Consider the following 26,269-nt stretch of genomic DNA (forward strand, 5'->3'; position numbering starts at 1 on the left):
CTCTAAATCCGTCTCATTATTCTCCTGCCACTCGGGTGGGGGCGCAGGGGTAGTCTCGGAATCCGCAGTCATATCCTCCTCAGGCCTCAAACTGGGGGTTTGCGGTATCGGAACGCCATCATAGGTTGACGTCATATCATAACTTGAGCCATCTGGTACCGCAAAGGACGACTGAGCATTATCTGGCTTGTTGAATTCCGGCGCGCGCTCATCAACTCCAACCAGATAGGTATCGTCGGCACTCGAGTGCTGGTTCCTTGAAACAATTTGAATTGTTGAGGGTTCCGGTAAGAAACTTGACTCCATGTCCATTAATTTTCTTCGCATTTCTTTCTCCTCCATCAAGGTCTGGTTAACTAGGCGCTCGTGATCACCGTCATCGCTGGACAGGAGTAAAAGACTGCTGTCATCGTTATCGGGTAGCGGAGGTAGATTTAGCGAAGCGCTCGACTCGTCAAGATCGTGCTGCTCAACAGCAGGTGTAGATCGGCCATCTCGTTTCGCATCGGCTGTTGTTCTGTCTTGTGTGTAGTGAGCTCCACCATCTACACCGGTTATACTTGAGTTTGTTAGGGGATGTTCTCTCCGCGCGTCCCCCTCCTCCATTATATCGGTCGCGTAGAACTCGTCCTCCAGGGACGAAAGTTCGTTTCCAGTATCCAAGCTTCTTCCAAGGGGCGAGGAAGACGGCGGTGGGAGCGCAGATTCGATCGCATTAAGGGTCTCGAAAGAAGGAGATGGCAGTTGAGCGGACCCTGTCGACATGGTGACGGAGTCTGGGCACCGTGTTTGTTTTCTCCACTTCCGCCTTGAATCCCAAGAATCCTAATGGCGAAAGCCTGGCTTTACTGACCCACTTAAACTCGGTAGACTTAGCCGTGATCACCTAAGTTTAGACTCCTGCCCGGTCTTGCTTCAGGCCCATCAACTTTGAAAGTAAGTTTATTTCGTCTTTTGCCCTAATTATTTTGATAACTCAAGACTCTGCTCAAAAAAAAGATAAAGTAGAAAGGAAACAAAAAAAAAAAAAAGAGAAACGAGCCAAGATTGACTGTGGCGGAAGAGTATATATGATTCGAGAGAAGAAAGGAGTATCAGTAAGGAGTCATTACCTAGTAGCAAAGTCACGGGCACCTATTAGTCAGGTGGTGTACTTTGCTCGAGCTGCTGCACCAATACTAGTATGTACTACTCCGTGCAGAAGAAGGCAAACAAGAAAAGAAAACGAAGATGGTGTGTATAGTCAAATTATGAATATCTACACTGGATAGTTATTCACGCCACTTGAATTAGAAATGCTATATATATCCACATCAAGAAGATCCAAAGCAATTGACACTCGTAGTACCCATAACGTAAGTCTCGTAAAGGATTTTAAAGTATAGAAGAAAAGCAGGATACAGAAGGGAGAGGGAAAAAGTGCCGAGGAAAGGGAAAGTCGATCATTAGCAGGAGATGATGGAGACTCCAAGATAACGTATAAGAAAAGCGCAAGAGAATGATCAATGGCTGAGATATCGCATACACACGACTTCATAAAATCCATGAGTGATAGTTGGGATAAGGCGTGCCATGTACTCTTCATCCACATCTGGAAGGCGAGCTCTCCTCGCGGGAAGCATATATTTTATTTTTGAGGTCGAGTGCCCTCTGTAGAGTCTCAATGTATGTGCGAAACTTCACGTTCTCTCGCAGCAAGTACGATGATTTACGCTCCCAATTGGCCATGGACTTTGTGGCATTCGGATGTCTGGGAGAAAAAGCTAAAACCATGGCCGGTCGGAGCTCATTATGTCGCTGTAGTTCATCCTCAACATTCTTGACATACATCCGCAAAGCCTTCAGTTGGTCAGCTTCAGGTAAGTTTGAAGCGACCATACTCTGCTGAGGCGGAGCCCAGTCGCTGATGTGTACTCGATCGGCCGGAAGCCTGGGGCGTACACCACCTTGCTGGTCAATAGAGCTCCGGATTGAACTTTGAATGCTAGGTCGTGCTCCAGACGAGGACGGCGGCGACCTGTTGCTGTTATTCTCCGTCGATATCAAGGCACTGTTGATGACTGTATCACTCCAGCCGTATTCCATATTGCTAACTCCACCAACCAAAGGTTCTTTCGATAACCTCGCACTCCAGTAATTAGCAGTAGAGACGAATTCATGGACAATCTCCGGGGTGCCAGCCTGAAAGAGGTGTACTGCGCCATTAGGTAGACTCAGAGCCCAGACATGCGGGCGGGACTTAGAGTACCCGGGAGATGGAAGTACGCTTGCGAGGGTTTGCCGTAGGAGAAACTTCCTTACCTCCTCGGCATTCTCTGTCCAGTTCCCTCCTCCCACCACCACTCCACCATGTGTGTGAGTTTTTGGCTTATGCCGAACGGACTTCGTCGACGAATTGAAAGAAAACAGCCGCATCCAACCCTGTTGTATCACAGCGAAGCATTCGTTCCAATTTCGGTCCTTAGCCCTCTTGTCAGCCGAATCTAAGTGTTGCTTATGCTTTAGGCTCCCTTCTTTGGCCCAAGGAGCGCCAGCAAGTTGAAGAGTCTCGTCTTCCAGAAGCGGTATGGTTCCCTCGACCTCCTCGGTGCTCGCTATGGAATAAGCAGAGTCCTCCCGGATTATCGCTTGACTCAGTGCATTAGCGAATCCAATAGCTTGCTGATAGTCGCCACGCATATAGTCTGATCCGAATGAGTCTACCGAGACAGATGTTAACTTGCCCAAAGATTGCTTACTCCAAGTACTGGAGGCAGACGGGCTCCAGAAAGACGACTGCTCCTCAAGGCTGGTCCGGCTGGAACCCATGACGGAAGAAGGATATAATCTCGCCCGTGACCGGTTTTTCGAGGACCAGCGCGCGGTGCCGTAGCGGGAGTCGGCTGAGCGGCCCCGTGGGTAGATGTCAGAGCCGCTCCTGCTCACGGTGCTGGGGCTTCTGCGCAAACCACTCGGATTAGGGGACAATAAATGGTTCGATGAAGCTCGAAGCGCCTCCTTCTCTGCTTGAGCACCATGAAGTGGGAGTCTCTGCTTTTGAATCGAAGTATAGAAGTCCCTAAGAACGGTTTCAACTTGCTGGCCCCAGGCCTTATCGGTTCCATTGAATGGCACATTTACCAACGGGCCTGTGTTGGTTTCAGGATCACCTGACAGTTTAACGGAGAGATCAGTTCGAGAAAGTCGATTCACGAGCTTTGCTGGCGCATTTGCGGGCTTATCAGCGACCATGTTCCCGCGATCGGACTCATCCATATGAGACGTCAGAGATTCCCGGGCCGACACTTTCGATTTATCGTGAGCTACATGGAGTGCTTCAAACCCATCCGGGGCTGCGTCGAAGGCCACACGATGTATGGTGGGCATTGTGTTCCGAACAAATTGGCCCTTGGTCATCTTTTGTTCAATATCCGCAAGGTGAAGGTCGGTATTTAATAGAAGAAGAGAGTAGCATATAGTGTGCACAACATCTAAACAAATGGGGTGCTGAGCATCACATCTCATGAAAGCACGGAGCAATAGAATATGGCGGACATACCTGAAGCCTTAAACCCATGGTTAGGATTGCACTCGCACCATCGTATGGAAAAGGCATCTAGAACTCGATCAACCTGCTGTGTCTCTCCCTTTAATATAAGTCGGTTACATAAACTTCGGAGGGCTGCCAAAATATTCATATTAGACCAGTCGAAAAACTCCATGTATGCCTTGCGAATCGTAGCGCGGTCCGGGTCACCGAGCCATGCAGCAGCCGGCTCATTTCCCACAACTTGATCCTGACTGTCGTAGAGCTTTTGAGCCTGTTCTTTTTCTGAATCTCCTGGTTGATCCTCCAGGACGTTATCAGTTAAATCGACTTTGCCTTCCGATATTTCAACGGACTTTGATTCCACCGGGGAAATCACGGGTGTGTTGGAAGCCGTGTAATAATTCGAGATATTTGATGTCGATACTTTCAATGAGCCACTGGTATCTACAGGAAGTGATTTCGGGCTGGGTTCATCTTCGCGGTCGTACAGCCTGGGCTCGCTCTGATGTTTAACTTCTTCCGGTTCCCCTGGATTTACCGTACGTGTCTCCTCGGAACTTTCTATAGGTGACACACTCTTTTGAGAGAAACGCTCAACGACAGGTGATAGTGACGGAACACAAAGGTCTTGTGGCGTCAACCTGTTCCGGATACCACCTACACGATCACTCTCCGAGTCCGGTCCACTGTCGCGCGAACCGATGCCGTCCCTAGGAACCAGCTGTTCTGGATTGGCTGAAGATGTAGAATCCATGTGATTGACTTTGGGAATATCCTCGTCTCCGATCTTGCTTCCCAGAATCGATGCATCACGTGCGTCGGAGGAAGCGGCGGGGTAAAGGCTGTGTTTGGGTCTCTGCACTCTACCTGCACCATGAAAACTTTCCTTGGGTTTCTCCGCATGTGAGTCAACGCCTTTGTTCTCCTGTTTGTCTGTGCCTATGTTTCGGTTATGTGATTCTGTGGAATGTAACAGCCCTGGAGCGCTAGCATCTGCTAGATATGGGTTCATTACCTTCCTTAAACTACTCACGGGGCTAGGTTGTGGCTTCATGACTTCATGTGGCTTTGAGCCAGACTCTGGGGGAATTAGAATAGGAGGGGGAACGTTCTCAGTCACCGATCTCTTCCGCCGGCGGAAGAATGAAGATTTCTTGTTCACCACTTGATGGGCCCCTTGACGGACCGTTGTGGTACCCGCCGTACTACTCTTCAATGGTTGTCTCCGGTCCTTGAGATTCGTAGTGGAACCATTGAGATCCCGTAGATCATTATCTTGGGAGACTACAAGATCAAGCTGATTGTTTTCTGCGCCAGGTGTAGAGTTTTTGGATGAACCAAAAACGCGCCAGAAAAAGCCCGGACGTTCCCTGGTCGGAGCTGGATCAGAGGGCGTCGGGAAGATAGGCTTGTTGAAAGATATCGTAGGACTTGGGGCCGGCGGATCAAACGTAGCTGCCGGTATAGCCGGGGGAGGTTCCAGAATAGGCGCACCGAGTTGCGTCAAATCATTTTCACGGCCGGTCATGGCTGCAGTACTCCTCGTCCGTGCTGACTTCACACTGTTCCGTCGAGAAGCTACCGGTGTGCGCGACGGCTGAGGACCTAAAGTTCCGGGATATTCACCTTGCGATGAAACTTGATACTTTCTTGGTCCACCTGGAATACTTGGTGTAGGAGCTGCATCAACTCCGTCCAATGATACTGGATCATAATCAACCGCAGTCTCCTTGAACGGAATGATCGTTTGTCGGGTGCCAAAGTCGAAGCTTGCGGAGCGCCGCTCAGGAGCCAGGTCCGCTCGATGATTTCCTGAAAGGGGTGGGCCAAAATCCATGTGTAAAGAGGAACTCCCTTTACTACCTTGTCTGGTTCCGCGAACCCCAGAGGTACCACCTCCTGAGTTGGAGCGATGATCGTATAATTGGCCACGCGAGCTTGGACCGTCTGGTGTGCGGGTACTACCAAACCTTCTAAAGTTAGAGTTGTAATTCGAACTGCTAGTACTCCGGCGAGCCCTTCCCGGTTGAGTCCCGTATAGGCCAGCTGCATCATCAGGGTTGTAGTCTAGTTCTGATGACAGAGACGATGAAAAGGTATGGCCGCGATAACGACGTTGGGTCATAGAATCTGGCGAACATCGACCATATAGATCTGACTCAAAAACGGAATTAAACAGACGGTAGTCATCCAGTACGGAGGCATTTGAGGATGCAAATTGATCCAACGACAGGAGCATATTATCAACGATAGAAGTGCGAGCGGCGTGTTTAGGGGACAAAGATAAGTCATGGGGATCTCGCTCATCACCAGAGTCCATGCCGTTATTTGTGTTATCACCCACGTTGTACTCGTCGAGAAAAGTTTCTCGCACTGACGGGCGTGACTGGGTCATCCTCCTCGTAGCTTTGTAGTTGGATGCCGCAGAAGGCGTAGTCGGGGGAGAATTACTGGCATGCATCTCGGGAAGTTGTTGAGGCAATCTTGAACTGTGTCTGATCGCGCGTGTTTGATCGCGTGAGTAGGCTGAGGAAAGCCCGCAAGTCTGGCGACGGTCGGGGTTGTGGAAGAGGAGTTCAACCCAGGAGTTCTGATGCGCAAGCTGTAAGCAGATGTACCTCTATGGGGTTGATATCAAGTGGTACAAAGCCACTGGCCCCTTTCTTCTTCTTCTTCTTCTTCTTCTTCTTCTTCTTCTTCTTCTTCCCACCCTTTTCTTATAGGATCCAATAGAACTTCCTCTTGCTTGGCAGAAAAGGTTATATCATGAATGCTAGATAGGCCGTCTCCAAGGCAGATAGCAGAGGGTGGTATGTGTCATGTGTCGGTCATTGCGTAGGGATCGACTGGAAATGGACGACGGATGTTAAGGAACCGTGGTCGAAGAAAGCGTGACAGTGAATTGAGGGTCGAGAAAGCACCAGTCCTCTCGCGTGGATTGTTATAAACTTAGAAAGCAATAACGTCCCGTCAGTGTCATGCTGCACTTGAGAATCACCAGGCATAGGTAGGGCATCACCAACATACTAGGAAGTGGAATGGAACCAAAGGCAGGCGGGGATTATCAGGGCACCAGGGACTGTGGGTATACGTTGAACCACTGTGGGGGGGGGAGCGATGTTTTTTGTCCTTTTCTTTTTAGTTCCTTAAGGAAGAAAAGTAGGTATGATAGAACTAGTGGTTGCTATCCGGGTGAATAATAAAGGTGGAAGGTTTCAAGAACAGGTGACAGACCACTTCATGCCCCAGGAAATAAATATATAATAGAATCAAAAATAAGAAGATTAAAAATAACGTGACAGGAAGGGTGGGAAGGGTTACCGGATATAATCAATGATCAATTCCCAAATCAAAAGAGAGACACTGAGAATGGAAGTGTCGTACTAGGTGGTGCTAGTGCCGATGGTCAGGGGCAGCAGGAGTCTTGGCCAGAACCACACACCTCCATGACCAGTAGGTACGATACGTAGCCTGGAGTACTAGTTGGGTATCCTAAGGGGTGAGGGAAATGGAACTTAATTACCCCCGCTGGGCTGAAAGTCTCAAATGTCCTGTGTCCGAGCATCTGCATCTCTTTCCTCTTTTTTCTTCCCTTTCCCTCCCCTTTCTCCAAACCCAATTAATTCCCCGGTCAGTTGCACCACTACTACGTAAGTAAACTAATCATTACTTAGCTGTTAGACTAGTCCCTACTAGACTATAAATGCACATGACACCGAGTATCAATCAATTATTAACTAACTATTTGGCAAGGTTTCGGATTTACTTGAATAGTCAACATCAATCAATTTTGTGAAATCCTCCATCTGACCTGTGGCTTTGGTATGGGCCACCACTTTGGAAATATACCTAGTACTAGTGCTCTTCTCTGTAATTCCTCAACCGCCTGTAGAAATCCCCCATTTTCTGATCCCAATAGTAATTTGATCTAGGAACTCTCTAGGCTGAGTAACAAACCTTTGATGGGTACATTAGATATTATGTATCACTAGCTCCTACTAGCGCCACGGAGTTTTTCTTCTTTTCTTATTTCCTTTAGTGGAATAATACGAAACAGAGTACAGGTCAGTTGGTGGATGTATTTGTTCATTGAAACAACTGATAGTAAGTAGATCTCAGTAGCAAGCCAATAATTGATAATCTATTCGTCCAAAATTGAACGAGAAGGTAACAAATCTACAAAAGTGTAAGACTGGTAAACTTTCATCGGAGATCAGCATAGGTACAGAATATTTGTACACAACCATGGTCAACGCTATGCCAGTTCGGGGAAACCCCCAAGATATTCGGCCATATCTAGGAGACGAGACTAGTCATTTGGACGGCCTTATTCCCCTATATCCGCAGATATACATATATATGTTAACAGGAGAGTCATATGCACTGGTGATTGATACCCGTTCAATTATCGGTTGCAGTTGCAATATATCACGGGCCGCTAGTTGATCCGAAAGCACCAGCTGGCGGATGACATACAGTACGAAACCCTTTGAATGAGAGTTGTTCCCCCGACTCCATGCCTCGGAAGGGGTTCAGGAGCCACCAATACCCATAAAGATACATGCTACCCTGCCCTTCCTCAGTCCATTTATTCCGTGTCCCAGCGCTTTTTTAAAACTGCGCAAAAATGAATCCTCACATATCGGTTCCGCGCCAACATGCCAGTCCGTCTAATTTTGGCGGCACGACACCAGCAAGCCGTGGATCTAGCATCCGGATGCCGCGTTTCTTCAAAAGGTGCGCTCTTTGAGAACTCCCGTGGGCTAGAAGATAACGTCAACACGGAGTATGACAACTTAAATCATTCGCGGTAGGCGATTACTGACCAGAACCTCATACTGGCCACAGGATGTTCAAGTTTCCACAGATGGACTTTGAAATGGCTATATGGGAGATGACATCACTGCTGATCGCTCCCAAGAAAGTTTTCAAATCTATCTACTACCATGTGAGCATAGCCTTCAATCGCTGGTCTTGCTATCTTGCAGGTGTGCTAATTATATCTTGTTATAGAAACGTAGGTACCTACAAACGCAGCAGTCACAACCCGATTGACGAGGAGACAACGGGACAAGTGTGTGCTTTTCACAGTGTTAACCCCATAATAACCCGTCGCTTTATCTTCACAGAAACTAAGAATACCTGGCATCGGCCTGACCCCTCTTTCACGTATCTACTTTGCTTCTTCTTGCTCCTCACAGCTCTTGCGTGGGGTCTAGCATATGCGCCTTCTTTCGGAGCTATTGTCCGCTTGTCTCTACTTTTCATCTTTGTCCATTTCATCGGATCATCATTGCTGGTGTCGACAATAGGGTACTTTGTCATCGGCCGACTTTTCGGTCCAGATGGAGCGGCAGCCTCCCTCTCTGGGTTGCGAGGCGGACGTGGACGGAGACGTGGTGCAGCACAGGGCTTGTTCGTGCAACCAGGCGAAAAGGATCAATTAGAATTTGGATATTGCTTTGATGTACGTCAGGATGATGCCAAGCAAGCAGTTAAGCTGAACTAACCATTACAATTAGGTCTCTAACCGGGCATTCTTTCCTCTCTACCTTCACCTGTATGTTGCTCAGTTCCTTCTCCTGCCGCTTCTTACGCGCAGTCCGAGCAATCTCCTCTCTACGTTCCTTGGGAACACGCTCTACCTTTCTGCCTTGGCCTACTACACATACATTACCTTCTTGGGGTACAACGCCCTTCCGTTCTTGCATAATACTGAGTTACTTTTGCTCCCCATCCTCGCTTTCGCGGTTTTGTGGCTTGTGAGTTTGATTTTGGGATGGGGTATTGTAGCGCAAGGAGGCAGCGTGGAAGGTCTCTTCTGGGGTGCCTAACCTCTGGAAACCTACCAATAGTCCTGCGTATTTGATGAACTTTCAATTGTACCTTTGATCAAGCAAGGCGTTGGTGTATACTGTGACATTCTCGATAACTTCCATATCCATGTTCGTTTGTACCTTTTGTTTGCTTTGGGGAATCTGAGCGTAGGGTTATACTGCCCTTTCCTATTATGTTTATTAGAACGAAAGCCTATTGTATAGTAGCTCTCGACATTGCCTATATAAATGTGTATTGGGTTTCCGGCCTGGATATTCAACCACAGAGACCCGCGCTTGTGATTATCTATTGAAATAGTACTGTTCGTTCTAAAATGAACAATCTATTTGGGTATTCTGTGTACAGTCCATATATTATCGTTACTGACCGGTTAGTGTTATACCCAAACCAAGTTCTTAACTAGCTTTGAATAAAACCATCCCATACCTCCCATCAAAGTCTCAGTGTCCAAGCTAAGGCAGGCGGTCTGTTTCATTTACTTTTTCTTTGAACCACCTTTCTTCTTCGCGTTCAGCTTTGCCTCTATCTCTGCAGCCCGTTGCTTGGCTAGCTCTGCCTTCTCTTCTTTCTCGGCCTCCTTCCGTAACCTTTCTGCCTCTCGTCGCTCCCGAATGATAGCCAGACGAGCCAGATCTGCACGGGCCTCCTCTGTTTTACCCTCCGCGTGCAGCTTCAGATAACGTTCACGCTCCTGCTGAGCCTCAATGGCTTCGCGCTCTCTCCTCGACAACTGTGACATGTCTTTGTCCGGGTTTGAATCCTTCAGTTGCGAGCGAGACTTGGCCGTGTGATTCGGATTTGAGGGCAGCTCTTCATCTCCCTCACTAACCCCGCTAACTTCTGACTCCGAATCAGACGGTGGTAGATCGCCAGGCTGAACTTGATTCCGTTTCGCTATAGCAGCTTGCTTCTTGGCTTTGGCTGCTGCCCGGCGCTCCTCACGAGTCATCTCTGCGGCTGCGGGAGAGCTAGATCCAGGTTTAGCGTCTTCCTTTGAAGATTCTTCTTCTGATTCGGACACTTCCTCCTCCTCCTTCTCCTCCCCCTCCTCCTGTGAGGAAGCTGCGGCATCATCGTCTGGTTCCTGTTTCATAGTCGGGAAACGTTAGGAAGTCGGCTTCTAGCATAAATTGTGTCCATGAGCCTGCCGTGACTTAACGTACTCTCCATAGACCGACGGGATTACCGTGCTTGTCGACTGGTTGAACATCGCGACTAAAGTGTTTCCCACCTGATTTTGAAGCATCCATCAGCCTAACATGATTCTCGTATCATATGGGTTGGGACGAATCCCAGGTATTGCGCCTACCTCCTCGCGAAGGCTTGGAAAACTTCCCACGGCCACGAGGCGCCATGATGTGAGCGGTCGGAGAAAGAGGCCAGCTAGGAGATTGAATACAGCGAAAAAGTACCAGAGTCTCTGGGGTGTATATTTATATCCAAGGCAGTATATCTTGAGGAGATTTCTGTAGTTGTGCAACCGTCACTGGATCTGAAAGATAGAGCGGGGAACAACTGCTTATATATATGTATATACAACAACTTATCCCCGGAGGCGCTTCCCAGTAAATGATACTTCACCGAATGAAACGAAAATATGGTGTCACTGAGGCAGAACACTCTATGCATAAAAGAGTTGAATCACAAGGTATGGCGAGGAAAGACAGAAGGCAGACAGTTGAGTCACGCAGAGGATTTCTATGGTAGGGCGGGGAACTAAAACAAATGATCAATCACTATCCTCAGGCATCAATGTGACCCACCCCGAGTGATTCAATCAGCACCAGCATATTATTACTTTCACCAAATTCCAAGGCTACAAATCATCACCCGGTATGCACGATTGGTAAGTGATAGCTAGGTAGTATAATATCAATCTATATACAGTCAGAGTTTACAGGTCTGTTACATACACATCAAACACACACACACACACACACACACACACACACACACACATATCCCCTTTTATGGCATGGCGTCATTGATTTCCCTTACAGATGCTGCGCATTTTCCAACAACCTCATGACCGTTGCCAGGAGAACCCCAGTTTGGCCACTCTCGCTGCAAACAAGGTCACTGCACCAGCAACAACCGCACTGCCCATGAACATCTGAGCATACAAATACTGCCCGTCATTTAGTTGGATCAATGCCCCCGCGATCGGAGAGCCGATGAGAGCAGCGACAGCCACCACGCTGAGAACCATTCCCATCCTCACGCCGGCCTTTTTCAGGTCTGTTGTGAGGGTACTGAGTGTCGCAGGGAATAGAGACTGGATACCAGCCGCAGCGAGACCATAAAAAACGCTAAAGGCGTACATCCCCCCGGGGCTGTTCACGGCAGCCCAACAGTATGCAACCACCCCAGTAGCCAGGCTACAGGGGACCAGCAGGTTCAGTGGCCCGGTATACCAGTCAGCCATGAGGTTCGGAATCAACCGGCCTAGAAGTCCCACACCATTCATAACCAGGAGCACATCGATCGAGGTTGACTGGGAGACACCAATGATATTGCGGGCAAAACTACCAATGTAGAAGAAACCGATATAGATGCCCCAGAAGTTGAGGAACATGCCAATGGCAAACAACGCATAGGAAGGCTCCTTGAAGGCAGCCCATTCAACGAGCGGACCACTTTGGCGCGGTGGTAACCTTTGCTTCAGAAAGAGCAAGCAGGGTGTTAGTGTGCCCAAAGAGATAAAGCCGAGGATTCGCATGGTCCATCCATATCCAATCCGAGGCAGCAGACGCATAACGACGGCGGGAAACACTAAGCCCCCAGTTGCTGATCCAGAGGCCACAATCCCCATGGCAATCGAGCGCCTCTTGGTGAAATACGTAGGCACTAGGGCAATGGTAGGGCAAAACATGAGCCCACAGCCAATTCCTTGCCCGACGCCTTGGGCCAAGAACAACTGCCAGTACTTGGTGGACAAAGATGTCATAAAAATGCAAAACAACTCCAGCACCGCTCCCATCACCAAGGTGACCTTGAAGTATCCCGCGTCGGTTGCACGTCCAGAGAAAGTCCCAATAAAAAAAAGCAAGAATATTTGAATACTTCCTACCCAGGAGATGTCAGATGGAGGATGCCCTAGTGTTTCAGTATAGTAGGTCTGGAAAACGCCAAAGCTATTAATGTAGCCCCAAGTGTTGAAAATGACAAAGTGGCCCAAGGCGACCTGAAACCAGGCCAGGAAACCGCCGTCGGGCGGAGGCCCAATTTCTCTGTTCGATTCTCTGGTGCGGACCAGCGACAACGTTTTTGAGGCCAACGCACCGGCGTTACTGACATTTGTGGGTGTCTTGAAGAACTCTTTCGTCCGGCAGGGATCCTCGTTTGATTCTCTGTTGCCGGGAGCATTTCCAACGCCGCTCGCAGTCTCATCTTGACGTATGTCGTCTTCTTCTTCATTGACCATGGGCTGAGAATAGCTAGTGCCATTGGGTACTCTGTCCAGCATATTTGCTATTCGGCAGAGATACGTTTCCGGGCTGTCGAGTAATTGAGCTGGTGATTCACAAGGGAGACCTTGCCATTGATCGAGTTTTGTACAGACCAATACCCAATGTTGTGTACATAGGGTTTGAAAGCAGATCTACCGACAACCCAGAGGAATTTTGTGAGAAAATTGACGGAAAAGGGTCGTGTTGTCATGCACGGCTTGTTCGCCGAAGCCATTAGGACCACAACTCAGAATAGGGCTCATGACCAGTGGAGAGACCCAATGACTTCCTCTGTCTTATGTCTCTCATTTCCTTTTCCTTTTTCCGGAGTCAAAGCAACCAAGTGTCCAGGAACTTGCGGGGGAAATGGATTAGTAAGAGGGATGTGAAAGAGCCGGATGAATAGAAACCGCTTCGCACAGAAGTCCGTGAAGCAGTCATTATGATTCCTAGGCTGGGTGCCCCCCTGACTACCGAGGGGGGCAAAAAGGCGGCGATCAGTGGGTTCATGAATGCATTGTGTGAAAACTTGAACAGGGCAGGAGAGGTTGTTGGCCCCAGTTGTGTACTCCGTATCTTAGTTCCTTGAGGAACCATACTCCACTTTGTACATACACAATACTGTAGTACAGACCCCACAATTTGTTAGATACAGTACAACAAAAGTACGGAGCAGTAATTTATTTATAACGGGCTTGCGCACCTCCACCCCAAAAAGTCCAACCACTCCGGTGTCTCGGTAGGGCTTTATCCCTGAATGTAACAGAGCATGTAATATTCTGTCCTTATATGACTCTCATCTCTGGTCTATCTAATCTCTAACACATTATGCAACAGCGGCCGAGCAAGTCCATCTATGACATATTATAAAAAGGACAGTGGAAAAGCAAAGGGAGGCAATGAAACTCTGCGCCTAACCGACGAGGGAAAAAAGAAAAACAACAACTCCACCTAGCCAGGTTGTGCTACAACTTCGCTAACGGATGTTCTCTAAATAACGACAATGCCAAAACCCCATCATGACGCCTCTAACAGATGGCCACCGTCAAAAGCACTTGTCTCCTCTACGCCTCTAGAATGATATGGTTTATAGAATGATGGACATCTACCGTCGATGCTCTATCATGGAAAGCCGACACTCATGTCGTAGCCTAGGTCGCACAAACGTCACAGAGGCCAAAGGAGAAAGTCTGCCGACATCAGTAGTCTTGAGTGGAGCTACTGTTGAGCATCGTGACTGTCTCAATCACGTCAGCTGGCTCCAACAGATGCCAACTGGCAGAAGTCTGCTTCGAACTAGCACCGACGGTTACGGAGTAGACATGATCTTGTGGGAGGTCGAACTTTTGAAGGGCTCGAAACATATCTGTGACAAATTAGCCATCATTGATGATACCCACTAGCCAGAGACGGACTAGACATACCTTCATCAGTAAAGTCGTCCCCAGAGCAGAAGATGAATTCAGGAGCCTGTCCAGGGCCAGTCCCGTATTCGTTGACTAGTCGGCTTGCGATGAACCCTTTGTTGACAAAAGTCGGACGAACTTCCAAATTGGCCTTGCCTGCCATGACTTCCACGTCCCATCTTTTCCCTACAGTCTCCTCTAGATGTTTTCGGCACTCCCGAGCCTGGAACGCACCATACTCAGGGTCTGCCCGCCGATAATGCCATGTCAAAGCAACCCGTTTCCTCTCAATGAAAGAGCCTTGAGTACGTTCAGTATAGTGCTGGAATATCTCCATGACCTCTTTCTGCCATCCCATGTTCGATCGTTCAGCCAAATTCTCCCAGTCGTCCGAGCGTGGTTTCCGGATGAAGCAACCATGCTCGGCACTCAAGCCTAATTCAGGTATGTGACCCATCCATTCGTCGAGAAATGCTTGGTCGCGCCCACTGATAATCCATACTGCGTTGCGGGAGTCTGCGGCTAGAGTTTTGATGGTCCGCAAGACGCGGTCAGATGGTATAGCAGCTTGTGGATCTTTGACGATTGGGGTAAGTGTGCCATCATAGTCGAACATGAAAAGCCTCTTCCGTGCCTTACGATACTGCTTCAATAGCTTGGCTCGATCGAGAGCGGGAGTCGCCACAGATTGGTCAAACGAAGAAAGGTTGGTCAGCAAACGAGAGAGATATTGTGTGGACCAAGCCGACACTGTGTTTGTTGTGACATGCTTGTAGAGCTTCTGATGGCTTGCCTTTTTACTCTCAGGTGACATTGTCAAGGCCTGATTGATGGCTCCAGCTACGCCTGCCGTGTCCCAAGGATTGATATGGATCGCACTTGAGAGGGTCCCTGCAGTTCCTGAGAACTCGGAGAGGATCAAAGGACCGTGGCTTTGCTGTTGGCAAATGATATACTCCAAACTAGTCGTGTTCATGCCATCTCGAACGGTGGTGATCAGACCGACATCAGCCACGCGCAGCAAGGCAAAATACTCATGCTGGGAGAGATATTGCGGGTAGTACTTGACGGGTGAGAAGCTCAAAGACCCAAAGCGGCCGTTTATGGTGGAAACAAGATTGGAGATTTGACTTGCAATTTTGTTCTCCTCCTTTTCCTCTTCGACACTGGTCGGACTGGTCACTTGGATAAGCACGACCTTATCGCGCCATTCAGGGTACCGCTCTAGGAACACTTCGAAAGACTGCAACTTCTGGGCCACACCACGGACACTGTCCAACCGATCACGGCCGACAATGATCTTCTTCCCGGCGTAAAGCTTGCGTATCCCTGTCACAGCGTTCTCAATCTCAGAGGCACCGAAGGCAATATTTTGGATTGCCTTGGCATCGATACCAATAGGGAAGACGTCCACGGCCACGTGAGCGCCATACGCATCAACTCCGGCAGAGTTGGAGTCAAATCCGAGCACCCGAGTGCAGCAGGATGAAAAATGGCGGGAATATGAGAAAGTCTGAAAACCAATCATGTTCGCACCCAATACTCCGGTAAGCACCTCCTTGCGCTTAGCTAGACAGCGCATAAACTCGCTACTGGGAAATGGGGCATGTAGGAAGAAGCCAATGTAAATGTTTGGGATCCGCTGCCTCAACATGCTGGGCAAAAGGAAAAGATGGTAGTCATGGATCCAAACAATATCGCCTTCCTGATATTCTTTTAGAATTCGGTCCGCAAATAACCGATTCATTCGGACGTAATCCGCCCACCAGTTGCGTTCAGACCGGCCGTCAGTGGGGCCATGTTGCTTGTAATGCAGGAGAGGGTACAGCTCCCTTTCTGCATATCGCCTCCATCTGCCTTGGTCCTCCAAGAAGATTGTATCCTCGGGGATTTCTGTCTCAGCCGACAGCCACACGGGGGCAATTTTACCGTATCGCCCAGAGCTTAACTGTGCATCTAGTCGACTTCGATCGTCCTGGCTGACTGTGAAACCATCTAGAAGAGGATGGCTAGGTGGCCGCTGATTGGCGTCCACAGGGACAGGTGCTGCCGCCTTATTGAGAGGTTTTGCTGTACCATTAGTCGCAGCTGGCAGCTTCGCACTAGTGTTTATGGGGATTTGCTGCAAAGGCACTGTGTCCTCCGGAACTGGTTCTACTTCGCCGGTCCAGCCAACGAGCGTATGTGACCAATTAGTCTCCTCGGAACCCAAATATGCCAAAGAATCGAATAGTGCCGAGGTTCCCGGACGGGGTTTGAGCTCCTGTTAAATGATTAACCTAACTATCTCAAAATTTTTGGTAGACTCTAAGATGGAAAAGAGGGCACAACTGAATAGATAAACGGGGAATACATACCCAAGAAGACTCTCGCCGATAGTAAACCTTGTATGGGATACAGAAGGCGGCACTAATGATTCGTCCAGAGAGACGCAACCCTGGGTGTTGTTGACGTAGATCTGCCTCCAGCACTTTGGGCGTCTCCCTCAGGCTCAAACGACGCAAGAGTTCAATTCTCGACCTCGCATCCTTGGCTGCCTGAGCAGGAGTAGTAGGGGTAGCATTTGACGACTCCGAAGACATCTTTTCGCCAGGGGTTTTAGAGAAGTACGAAGGCGCATCGGTGGTGAAAGATTGCTTTTTCTCACCACCCGGAATAGGGGTAGCAGTTGAGGCCTTGGTGTAAGCCTCTTCACCTAGAACTTTGACGCCCGGACCAACCAGAACCGGGTCAGGCTGGTCACTGGGAATCTTTGCAGGAGTCGTCCTTTGTTCAGAGGACATTATCAGGTATCGATAAAAAAGTAATGAGGACGATGCAAGGGGGAGATGCGAATGACAGCGGGCGAGGATCTAATCAGCTACTCGATCTGAAGTTTCCAAAGACTAGTCAGAGAAACGACATTGTCTTCGAGCTTCTGTGTACGAGATCGATGACCAACAACAGGGGAGTGGGCAACTGTAGGACGTTTAGAGTCGCAGGTACCTCGGAGAAATGGAGTGGGAGAGAGATCAAGCTAGTTTGGTGGTGTGGGGAGGGGGGGAAGCCACGAACTATGCCCTGGACAGCAAAACGAGTATCATTGAACTGGGGGCTATGGGAGGATTAGAACGCCGTAGATAAGGGATTGTTGTTGGAGTAATGGTGAAGGGCGTTTGCTTCTCTCTTCTCTCTTTTATTCTCCAACAAGAGTGAAAGCGTGAGTCAAGGGAAGACGGAGTGGGGAGAGAGGGAGAGAACGAGTCACTGACGGAGGGTTGAGGGCAGGTTTGAAGAAAGAGAGGGGCGGACCGTTTAGAAGTCACAGGCGGTGAAGACCTGAAGAACGTGGTTTCAATCGCTTCGCTCGGTTGTTGGCTGCTTAATATACTCAAGCAATAGGAAGAGCTGGATTGTTCACGAGCCAGGGAAGAGAGGCATGAGGGATATAAGGTAGAACGGGAGAGAAGGAGATAGAGAGAGAGGGAAGACCAAAGCAAGAACGGTGATGGGCCACACCCCCCAAAACGGACTGTTCCAGGCCGGTGACTCGGAGGAAAAAGAAAACATATACCTACCTACCTTAATCATCTTAGTTATTCTCGGGAACAATTATAGTACCATGGACTATAATATAAGTACCCAACCAGACATAATCTACAAAGTATGTAATTGTAGTCCCATGATGATGAATTAATAGTCAATTCGAATAACCGGTTTCCACGTTCGTACCCCACGATACTGGAGTGGATGATGCGATCCATGAAGTTCCTCTTTATCAGCCCTTCATCCCCCCCGCCAATCGTGCGTTCATCACACATGTACGTCATTATTCGAATGCTTGAGATAAATTTTCCTTTTTTTTTTCTTTCTTGTTCTCTTATCCTGGTTCACCCGAAAATAGACAGATAATGACTACAGAATGATGATCTGCCAATGGGGCACGAAGATGGACCGGATGGTCCCTTCTCCGGGTTGATTTTTGACATACAATTTATATGTCATGCTTGTGATAGACGTATCTAATACTACTAGTACGTACTAAGTACTAAGAATATACACAATATTAGTACTAGCAGTAACCTCATCGAATCGTACTCGATTATCTAATCGATCGTCTGCACCCGGAGTTAGGGCAGAGTCTAGCACGTGATAAAGTTTTTGTCATCGGGTGCACGGGATGAATCATGTGCTTGCTAGCTTGTGAATGCTGCCATCTTCGTCTCTTAGTTTTGTAATTCATTCATCCATCAGATCGTCCTTTCATTCTCCTGCTTTTTCATTATAACAAATTCTTAAAACTTAGAACGTTGCTTTGGTCCGGTATATGCCCCGGATTCTCGTCAGTCATTCGCAATGCCTCGATTGCCTAGTTTCTTGCGCGACCATGCGCTTCTACCTCTCAGCCGGTTTACTCCCCTCTCCTTCCTCTGTCCTTCGGCAGCACGCGTTTCACTCTTCCCAGTCAAAACATCAAGCTATCTCTGGAACTAGGTTCTACGCTAAGGACATGGCTGTATTTAAAAACAGCCTCCCAAGGACTCTCGAGGCCCACCGATCCTCGAATAGGACCAGTTTGGTTCGTAAAGTATACGACCGGACACCCTCTAGGGACCTCGCCCGCCCTGTAATTCCGGTGAAGGAAGCTATGGCTTTGAAACTACCAGTTAAACTGGTTTCCCCAGAGGCTACAGCACAATTTGTCTCATCTGGGCCATCGACACGGACAGCAAGGAATACCCGTACCCTGGAAAAGGATCCCGTCATTACCAGCCAAACTATCCCGTGTGACCGGATACGATGGAATGTAAATACAGAACAAGGCCGATGGGAACAATCCCCATGGATGGATTACTGCGATGCAGGTCGCGAATGGCCTGACAGCTTCATGCAGCTAGATGCAGAGATCCGCGCACTTGAGGAATATTTGTTACCAACACCCCCTGAGCAGGATAGGGTTAGCCACATAGTTACTCAAGTTACGAGCATGCTGCGAGATGTTATACCTCATACGCCGCAGGTCATCGGCTCTCGGCGAACCGGGTTTGCAATGAGCCATTCGGACTTGGACTTCATCTTACCTGTGCCAGACCCAGCCCGATCGATCGACCGGGCCCGAAGGCCAAGTCCTACACGGCCACAGATCCTCAGTCTTCATAGTGATCTATTGTCTCGGGTGGAATGTACCCTTCAGCATTGCTCGTCGTTTAGCGGCCGGATTGAGTTGAGCGGCAAATGCAATTCAATTCTGACCGCTGTTCACCATGAGACCGGTATGCGAGTCCAGTTCCACTGTGGTGAAGGATTGCCCTCCTCTGTTGAGTACATATGCGACTATCATGCTGAATATCCTGCGATTCGGCCGCTATACATGGTCATCCGTCTAATATTGGAGTCGCAAGATTTGTTTGGTAGCCATAAATCGTCCATTGAGCCTGATACTCTTGTGATGCTTCTTGTGGCATTTCTTAGAATGAATCATGGCCGATTTCAAGAGTCAAGAAGCTTGGGCAAACAGCTCCTTGCTGTTTTAAAGGTATACGGCTCTGAGGTCGATCTAAGAAGTACATGTGTTTCCGTGGACCCCCCGAGCTTCTTTGATGCTGGTACTGTGAAAGACGCAATAAAAAGGTACGATGCAGAGGATTTGCCAGCCCACCTCCGCGGCCAGCGTGCACTTGTAAATCGGAAGAAAACGGCTGCTATCAAGCGCAACATACCGGCAGCCTCGAGGTTATGTCTTCAGGATCCCGCCAATTACATGAATGATCTCGGCCGTACATGTTCTCGCACCTATGAACTCCAGGACGTTTTTGCGCGCGCATATGATCGCCTTGGTATATGTCTTGGTGCATGGGAACGGCGTAATCATGGCGGTTTGAAAACTAGTCTTCTGGCCTCTGTTTTACGAGCAAATTTCGATGACTTTAGCAAGGTGCGAGCGCAGATAACCTAGGCTGGAAGAAGGTCTTGTTGTATATGAGAATAGATCAATCACTTGTAATCATAAGCAGTGTATAGTATAACCTAATTTAATATAGGTTAGAGCCATCTTATCGTATGATGAAAGTACAATACTTGAGCTTTGTTCCCTATAACCCTAGGTCAATTAACTGCGACCAATATTCCTATTATTTAAAACACAAAAACAAGACCACTATGGATTGGAAAGAAGAAAATGATAGACCGAAGATAGAAAGCCTTAAATGCCAAAGTATCAGGAAGGCAGGTAAAATTATTAAATCAACAATAGCCATTAGAGGAGATAGGGAAGATTCATATTATCATTTGTATAGAAGTTACAGAAATACGAGCATTAAGGAAACGTTGGAAGCCACAATCGCCGAGCACATCGCGACTAAGCACAGTTGCTTCACCAGTATGCTTAGAGTCCCGCAAAGAGAAGTGGATGAATCAGAGGTACACAGAGGACACGCAGTGTATTAATTACTGCAGATAATTAGTAACCTGCCTATAATAGTGAACAAGTAAAAATGGAAAAGAAAAAAAATAAAAAAAAATGAACAACTTACTAGATTTCCAAGGGAGAAAGTTGGTCAAGTGTGTACAGCCAGTTTCCACCTTGCTCTTCTTTTTCGAGCCTAGTTCAAGCAGTTAGTACATAGGATTATCGTTCATAGTGCAGCGAAAAGTTCTACTAACCAGTCATAAGGCCAAAGAATTAAATGTCCTTGAACCTGGTTCAGAAGGTCCTCCGCTTGTTGTTTGTCCATCACCTCATCTGATGCATGGAATTCCCGTTTCGAGCCCAGAGTTGTAGCTCTTCGTCTCCGTCGTCGTGATTGAGCTGTGGCATTTCGGTTTAGAGCCTCCGAATAATCAACGACTGGCGGATCTGAAACCTGTTTCCCATGATCTTCTCCTGATGATCCATTATCATCATGCCGCCCGTTTTGTACGTTTCCAGATGCTGGTGCATCCAACGTTCTCAACCCAGTCATTTTTTCGTCTTTAGATGACAGTGTTTTCTGTTGTTGTGCTATATCTGACCGCATACGATCGTGATTCTGGGTGTTTGCAGCTTGTCTGAGGTCAATCTTCTCAGATGATGATTGATCTTTCTGGCCCATCATCTGCCCTTCCGCGTTTGGACCGGCTCCTAATAAGTTAGACTTGGTTGTGAGACCACCTGCAATCAAGCTAGCACCTGTACCAGGCGGGCCAGTTTGCCTAGCATGAGCCGGACGAAATGCCTTAGCACTGTGTTGATTCTGCATCTCAGCAAAACGCTCCCCGTAATCAGCATAGTCCTTATACTCTTTCCAGGACTTCACCTCGCTGTCAGGCATGCAGCGGAAAACGCTCCGGAACAATTTCGTATTTTTCTCGGCAACAGCATGCCAAGTGTCTAGGTAAAACACGTCGATCACCGGATCTCTCATGCAGTCTTTATCAATGAATACATGTTTCATATCTGCGACCAGTGGGTGCGGGTGCTTTGTCACGTCGAACTTTTCTTTAGATGAGGGAACAGCGCCATTCCCACCGCTCTCGGTATCATGCCCTGATAAAGCTGGGTTACGAGCAGCTGACAGTCCTTCAACGACTGAACCTGGATCATCGACATCATCTGACAAGATGAAGGATGCTTTCCTTGTTTCGTTGTCGCCATTGGCTTCTTGTTGCGGGCAATGTCTCGGTTGCTGGATGGTGCCCTTACCCTCGCTCGCAATGGGTGAGACCAAGACCTCTGACTTGTCACCCAAGAGCTGAGAATCACGCGCTTCTCCTAAACCGGCTTGCAGAGCAGCACTAAGATGATCAGGACCATAACCGTCCACATCCTTTTTATGCTCTGGGTTGGCAGTCACTCTTGCATCTGCGGTGAGCTTCCTGTTCGACTTGAGATTAGGATTGTCACCTTGTTCCCAGTCGACATCATGATTGAAGCTGTGCATATCTTCCGACCGCGAGAGGAACTCGTCTTGTATACGGTGCCGACGCTCGATCATGTCCCTCTCATCCTGTTTTTCCAGCATAAGTGATTCAGGATCGAGTCTCTCATGATCTCCCGGTGACTTGGAGCCCTCCTCCGCAATCTGGATCCTTCGCAGTTCTTCTTCTGTAGCCATGGAATGCTCCATGAGCTCATCTACATCAATGCCAAGATGCTCTCTCATTAGGCGCATTCTTAGAGTGTGGGGGAACCGTCCGACGAGGTAAGGACGACCATTCATGCTGGACCAGATCATGTCTGTATCACGCACAACAGATGCAACCTCTGAGTCTCGCGATCCCAACATAGACCGTTCATTGATGTTTGCAGATCCAATGATTGCAGCTCGATCATCAACAATCATGCATTTAGCGTGGATGTAAAGCTGTTCAGTGACAAGTTGCTTCTGAGGGCCGATCTTGCCCCAAGCCCGCAGGCTGAAAAATTGGATATAATCTTCAGGCTCAATGCCCAAAGCTCGGAGTCGTCCGAATATAGATGTCTCTCCCCGGCAGATACTACGGTACTGACACATCATGATTAAACGGACACTTGTCCCGCCCTCACTGTCTACCGTATTCTGGAAACCTGGCATCAGTGGAATAACGATAACCGCACGCCATGCCTCTTTGTTCTTCGCAGCTCGAGTAATCCGCTCTACCAGAGCATCGCCTATCAGGTTCTCGATTTTCCTGCCGTCTATCTCACAGGTGCTCACAAAGAATTGGTTCTCGATATAGACGAAATGATCCGATTCTTCGATTAACTTGACATAGGCATTCATGATACTGTGCTCAGTGAGGTCCGACGTCCCAGTGGACCACGCGCTGCTCGATCGTAAGATCTGGACTTCACAAGTCCCGTCCAGGCCAAGAGCTTCCAAATCTGCTGCGTCAAAATCAGGCGGTGGAAGCAGGAATGGCGTGGGCCGAGTTGGTTTTCGCTGACGCAAGATATAGTTCCACCGTTGGACAAAATGGCGAGTGAGATCCCGAGCCGGTTGGCCGACAACATGCATTGATATATCGTGCCAGGGCATTCTGGGGATGACATTTCGATCATACATCTCTTCGTATGGTTTATCTAAATCATAGAAATCCTGAACACGTGGGTTCGAATAATCTTTGCCAGGCCAAAGCTGGCAGTGGTCAGCATCCTTGGGCCCATCTGAAGTTTCAAATCCTGTTGGTTTGTCATCCGTGAGAAGATGTTGTGGCGTATCCCACCTTCCAAAACAAAGATCGATACCTCCCACAAAAGCCAAGGTATGATCTATTATGCACAGCTTCTCATGATGTGCCCAGAAAAAAGTATTCTGTCGAAATTGATTTGGAGATCTCTGCACAAAGATGTTGGGATGCAGGTCAAGAAGGGAGAACTTGGAATATTCCGAGTCAATTGGGATGGCAGAGTTGATATTTCGATACATGATGACGAATATCTTGACGCCTTCGCGGGCTTTTCGCTGGAGAAGGCGGTCTAAGCGCCACTTCTGGCTGATTGCAGCTGGTCGCCGCATATAAAGCTCAGGACTAAGCCACCAGTCGTGAATGTATATGACATCTTTGGCCTGGTTGATCGCCCGTGATACCATCCACATGTGATCCCGAGCATCAACCAGCCACTGAGCGAAGCAATGGCGGCGCACCGGAGCAAAACTTTCAAACCTATTTGGCCTTGCCCAAGGGGTATTGTTGACCATAAACCGAATAGAATCTTCAAACTGATGAAGTTGGCGCTCGTTTCTGGCCAAGAGCTTGAGTTTCCGCTCTGAATTTTCAAGCCTCAGGGTGTGATGTTGCGGATGCCTAGCCGACTCTTTTGCCGACTTTGCAAGTTCCTTCGCTTTCTGATTTCGAATACTGATCTTCTGAGTTTGCAGCTTGAAAAATGGATCTATCAAGAAAACATCGTAGATATTCATTGCCTCGGGAGAGTCGACGCAAACGACGTAGCTATGTCTGACTAGGAACCACTTTGGTGAATGACGGTTTTTTACCATGGTAGGAGTCAAGGCCCTTCGGAAATCCAGACCTTTCGAGGATTGTATAATCAAATACCCCTCTTTGCCATGGTAGCTCCCTTCAGCAGCAAGGCGCACACCCAAGGCCGACAACTCCAGGAATTTACACAGACGATTGCTATCAGGTTTAAAGATAAGGAACCGAATCAGTTTTTGTAGATAAGATTCGAGTTTTTTTCTTTGTCTCTCCGGATAACTCTCTTTCTTGCTCGGTCCTGCGTCCGCTGCGCCTGAGGCTCCAGCAGCATTTTCTGTATCGGGGTTCGTTACAGTCGACTGTCGACGGGATATATTACCGGACGATCGCCGCCGTGACTGCTGCCTCTTCCCAGCTCTTTCATTGCCACTTGTCGCCTCGGCTGCAGTTTCGTAGCCACCGTCATCTTCTTCGTCCTCCATGTCGCTTTCTAAGCCCCGAACACCCCGTAGGTAAGGAAATGCACTTCGAGGGAAACGTGGAAGATTATGTGCGCCTTCGGTATTTCGCAATTGAATATACTTCTGCGTTCCAAAATGCAATTTGTACTTCAGATGAAGATTTGCGAAATCTCTCAGCGTCCGATGAATGATCCACTTCATCCGGGTCATGCCGCTGCCATATTCGAGTTCAATCCTAAAAACAAGGTGGCGATCTCCGGAATGAGAATCGATTCTACTATCCGTTACTCGAACCTTCAGCTGCTCAAGAAGAATCGGAATGCGTTTGCTGCCGTGCTCATCGCGTTGAAACATGCTAGCGAGAATTAGGGCGGCCGGTACCCCCGAGGTCAACTCGGCTAGCAGTTCGGCCGACTTCGCATGGTCAACTGTGTTGTCGGTCTTACGTCGCTGTCCAATCAGCTTCAATCCAGCCTTGATTTGCCGCCATCGTTGAGCGCTGAGGCTAGAGCCACGTTCGGCTCGATGGCGCCTCCAGGGCGCGCCGAGACCCTCAACGTTTTCCGACGGCCCTGCCATGCCAGTAAACCGCCTTAAATTGCTAGGACGTCTCTCATCCTGATTCGGTTGTGAGTCAATTGGCCGCCCCCCGGAATTAAGCGCACGAGTGTTGGCAAGCCAGGCGCTTCTCCGCCGCCAAGCGTTATCGCGATTAAGACGATCCCGGCCCTCATCCTCTGACACTCCCTCACGTTGCTGCGCGTAGTCTCCATTATTTCGTCGTGGAAAGAAGTTCGTACGATAGTTTTCAAAGGGGCCGAATGAGCTAGGCAGGTGAAAGGATGGCCGACCCGAGGCTTTCGGTGTGTTCGGTTCTGTTTGAGGTGTAGAATCGTTTTCTTGTCGACGACGCAGCTGCTTCTTCTTCTTCTGCTGCTGCTGCTGCTGCTGCTGTTGCCGACCTTGTTGTTCTCCCGCGCTCTCTTCAGCATCGGCATCAATATCGCTCCCTTCCTCTTCTAGCGTGTTGGGGAAACGGAACTCCCCCCTTTCCGAGCCTGGGGTGGTGAGATCATGGTTAGCGTGTCTAGAATCCCCGATAGTCGCAGCACTAGCTGAGCGGGAATGGGAGACGAATGAGGGGGAGGCTGCAAATGCTTTGAGCTTGCCGAAAATCGATTGTTTTCCCTTCAGATCCGCGTCAACATCATCCCCTGCTACGGAAGAAGGTCTTGACCGGGCAAATTCAGCAGGAGGATCGTTCTCAATGAATTCACCTGTAAACTGAACACTTGGGCGCCGCGACGATAGCCCATGATGGGATGTCTGTGATTCTTGGCTCATGGCCTTCTGCTTGTTGTCGAGCGACTCATTCGGCCGTCGAGGATGCAAAGATGCTAGTTTAGCTCTGGGAAAGCCATCCCATAATTCCCATGAGCCATCTGTCTCCCCTACATGTGATTTGCCGCCATTTTCATCGGTGATAATATTCGCTACCCGCTGATTTTCCTCGACAGTAGCCTCCGCCTTTTCCCGATTATCTGAAGGCGAATACTCAGTGCCAGTGGTGCCAGTTGGAGAAGGGAAAGGTGAGGACAGCCTTGGGCCATTGGATAGAGCAAGTGGCTCTGGCTTTCCGGGGGTGAGCCGATCAGAGGGGTTTTCAGGAACCCTCATTTCTGAGGGATGGACCGTAGATTCGGTCATAGT

At 48.7% G+C, this 26,269-nt stretch overlaps 6 protein-coding genes across 6 annotated transcripts; 1 reads left to right on the top strand and 5 right to left on the bottom strand.

Annotated features, from left to right (window-relative positions):
• Positions 1–1,581: 1,581 nt before the first annotated feature.
• Positions 1,582–8,047, bottom strand: AO090020000039 (Sec7 domain protein; the record flags this gene model as incomplete). Its single annotated transcript, XM_023238179.1, has 3 exons — positions 1,582–3,470; positions 3,539–6,131; positions 8,006–8,047. The coding sequence occupies 3 exons, from the start codon at positions 8,045–8,047 to the stop codon at positions 1,582–1,584; spliced, it is 4,524 nt and encodes a 1,507-aa protein (XP_023092679.1).
• Positions 8,048–8,156: 109 nt separating this feature from the next.
• On the top strand, positions 8,157–9,363 carry AO090020000038 (unc-50 family protein; the record flags this gene model as incomplete). Its single annotated transcript, XM_023238180.1, has 4 exons — positions 8,157–8,266; positions 8,378–8,517; positions 8,659–8,996; positions 9,052–9,363. The coding sequence occupies 4 exons, from the start codon at positions 8,157–8,159 to the stop codon at positions 9,361–9,363; spliced, it is 900 nt and encodes a 299-aa protein (XP_023092678.1).
• A 479-nt stretch (positions 9,364–9,842) lies between these two features.
• Positions 9,843–10,722, bottom strand: AO090020000037 (PDGFA associated 1 family protein; the record flags this gene model as incomplete). Its single annotated transcript, XM_023238181.1, has 3 exons — positions 9,843–10,418; positions 10,531–10,598; positions 10,677–10,722. The coding sequence occupies 3 exons, from the start codon at positions 10,720–10,722 to the stop codon at positions 9,843–9,845; spliced, it is 690 nt and encodes a 229-aa protein (XP_023092677.1).
• Positions 10,723–11,390: 668 nt separating this feature from the next.
• AO090020000036 (putative MFS monocarboxylate transporter) lies at positions 11,391–12,833 on the bottom strand (the record flags this gene model as incomplete). The annotated part of the gene is made up of 1 exon (XM_001824364.3): positions 11,391–12,833. One exon carries the CDS (start codon positions 12,831–12,833, stop codon positions 11,391–11,393), a length of 1,443 nt encoding a protein of 480 aa, XP_001824416.1.
• A 1,182-nt stretch (positions 12,834–14,015) lies between these two features.
• Positions 14,016–16,804, bottom strand: orlA (putative alpha,alpha-trehalose-phosphate synthase subunit Tps2; the record flags this gene model as incomplete). Its single annotated transcript, XM_001824363.3, has 3 exons — positions 14,016–14,182; positions 14,241–16,485; positions 16,580–16,804. The coding sequence occupies 3 exons, from the start codon at positions 16,802–16,804 to the stop codon at positions 14,016–14,018; spliced, it is 2,637 nt and encodes an 878-aa protein (XP_001824415.3).
• Positions 16,805–19,175: 2,371 nt separating this feature from the next.
• On the bottom strand, positions 19,176–26,266 carry pld3 (phospholipase D; the record flags this gene model as incomplete). Its single annotated transcript, XM_023238182.1, has 3 exons — positions 19,176–19,191; positions 20,735–20,803; positions 20,865–26,266. The coding sequence occupies 3 exons, from the start codon at positions 26,264–26,266 to the stop codon at positions 19,176–19,178; spliced, it is 5,487 nt and encodes a 1,828-aa protein (XP_023092676.1).
• Positions 26,267–26,269: the final 3 nt, after the last annotated feature.

Source organism: Aspergillus oryzae, chromosome 6 (genome assembly GCF_000184455.2).
Source record: "Aspergillus oryzae RIB40 DNA, chromosome 6".
NCBI classification, from domain to species: domain Eukaryota; kingdom Fungi; phylum Ascomycota; class Eurotiomycetes; order Eurotiales; family Aspergillaceae; genus Aspergillus; species Aspergillus oryzae.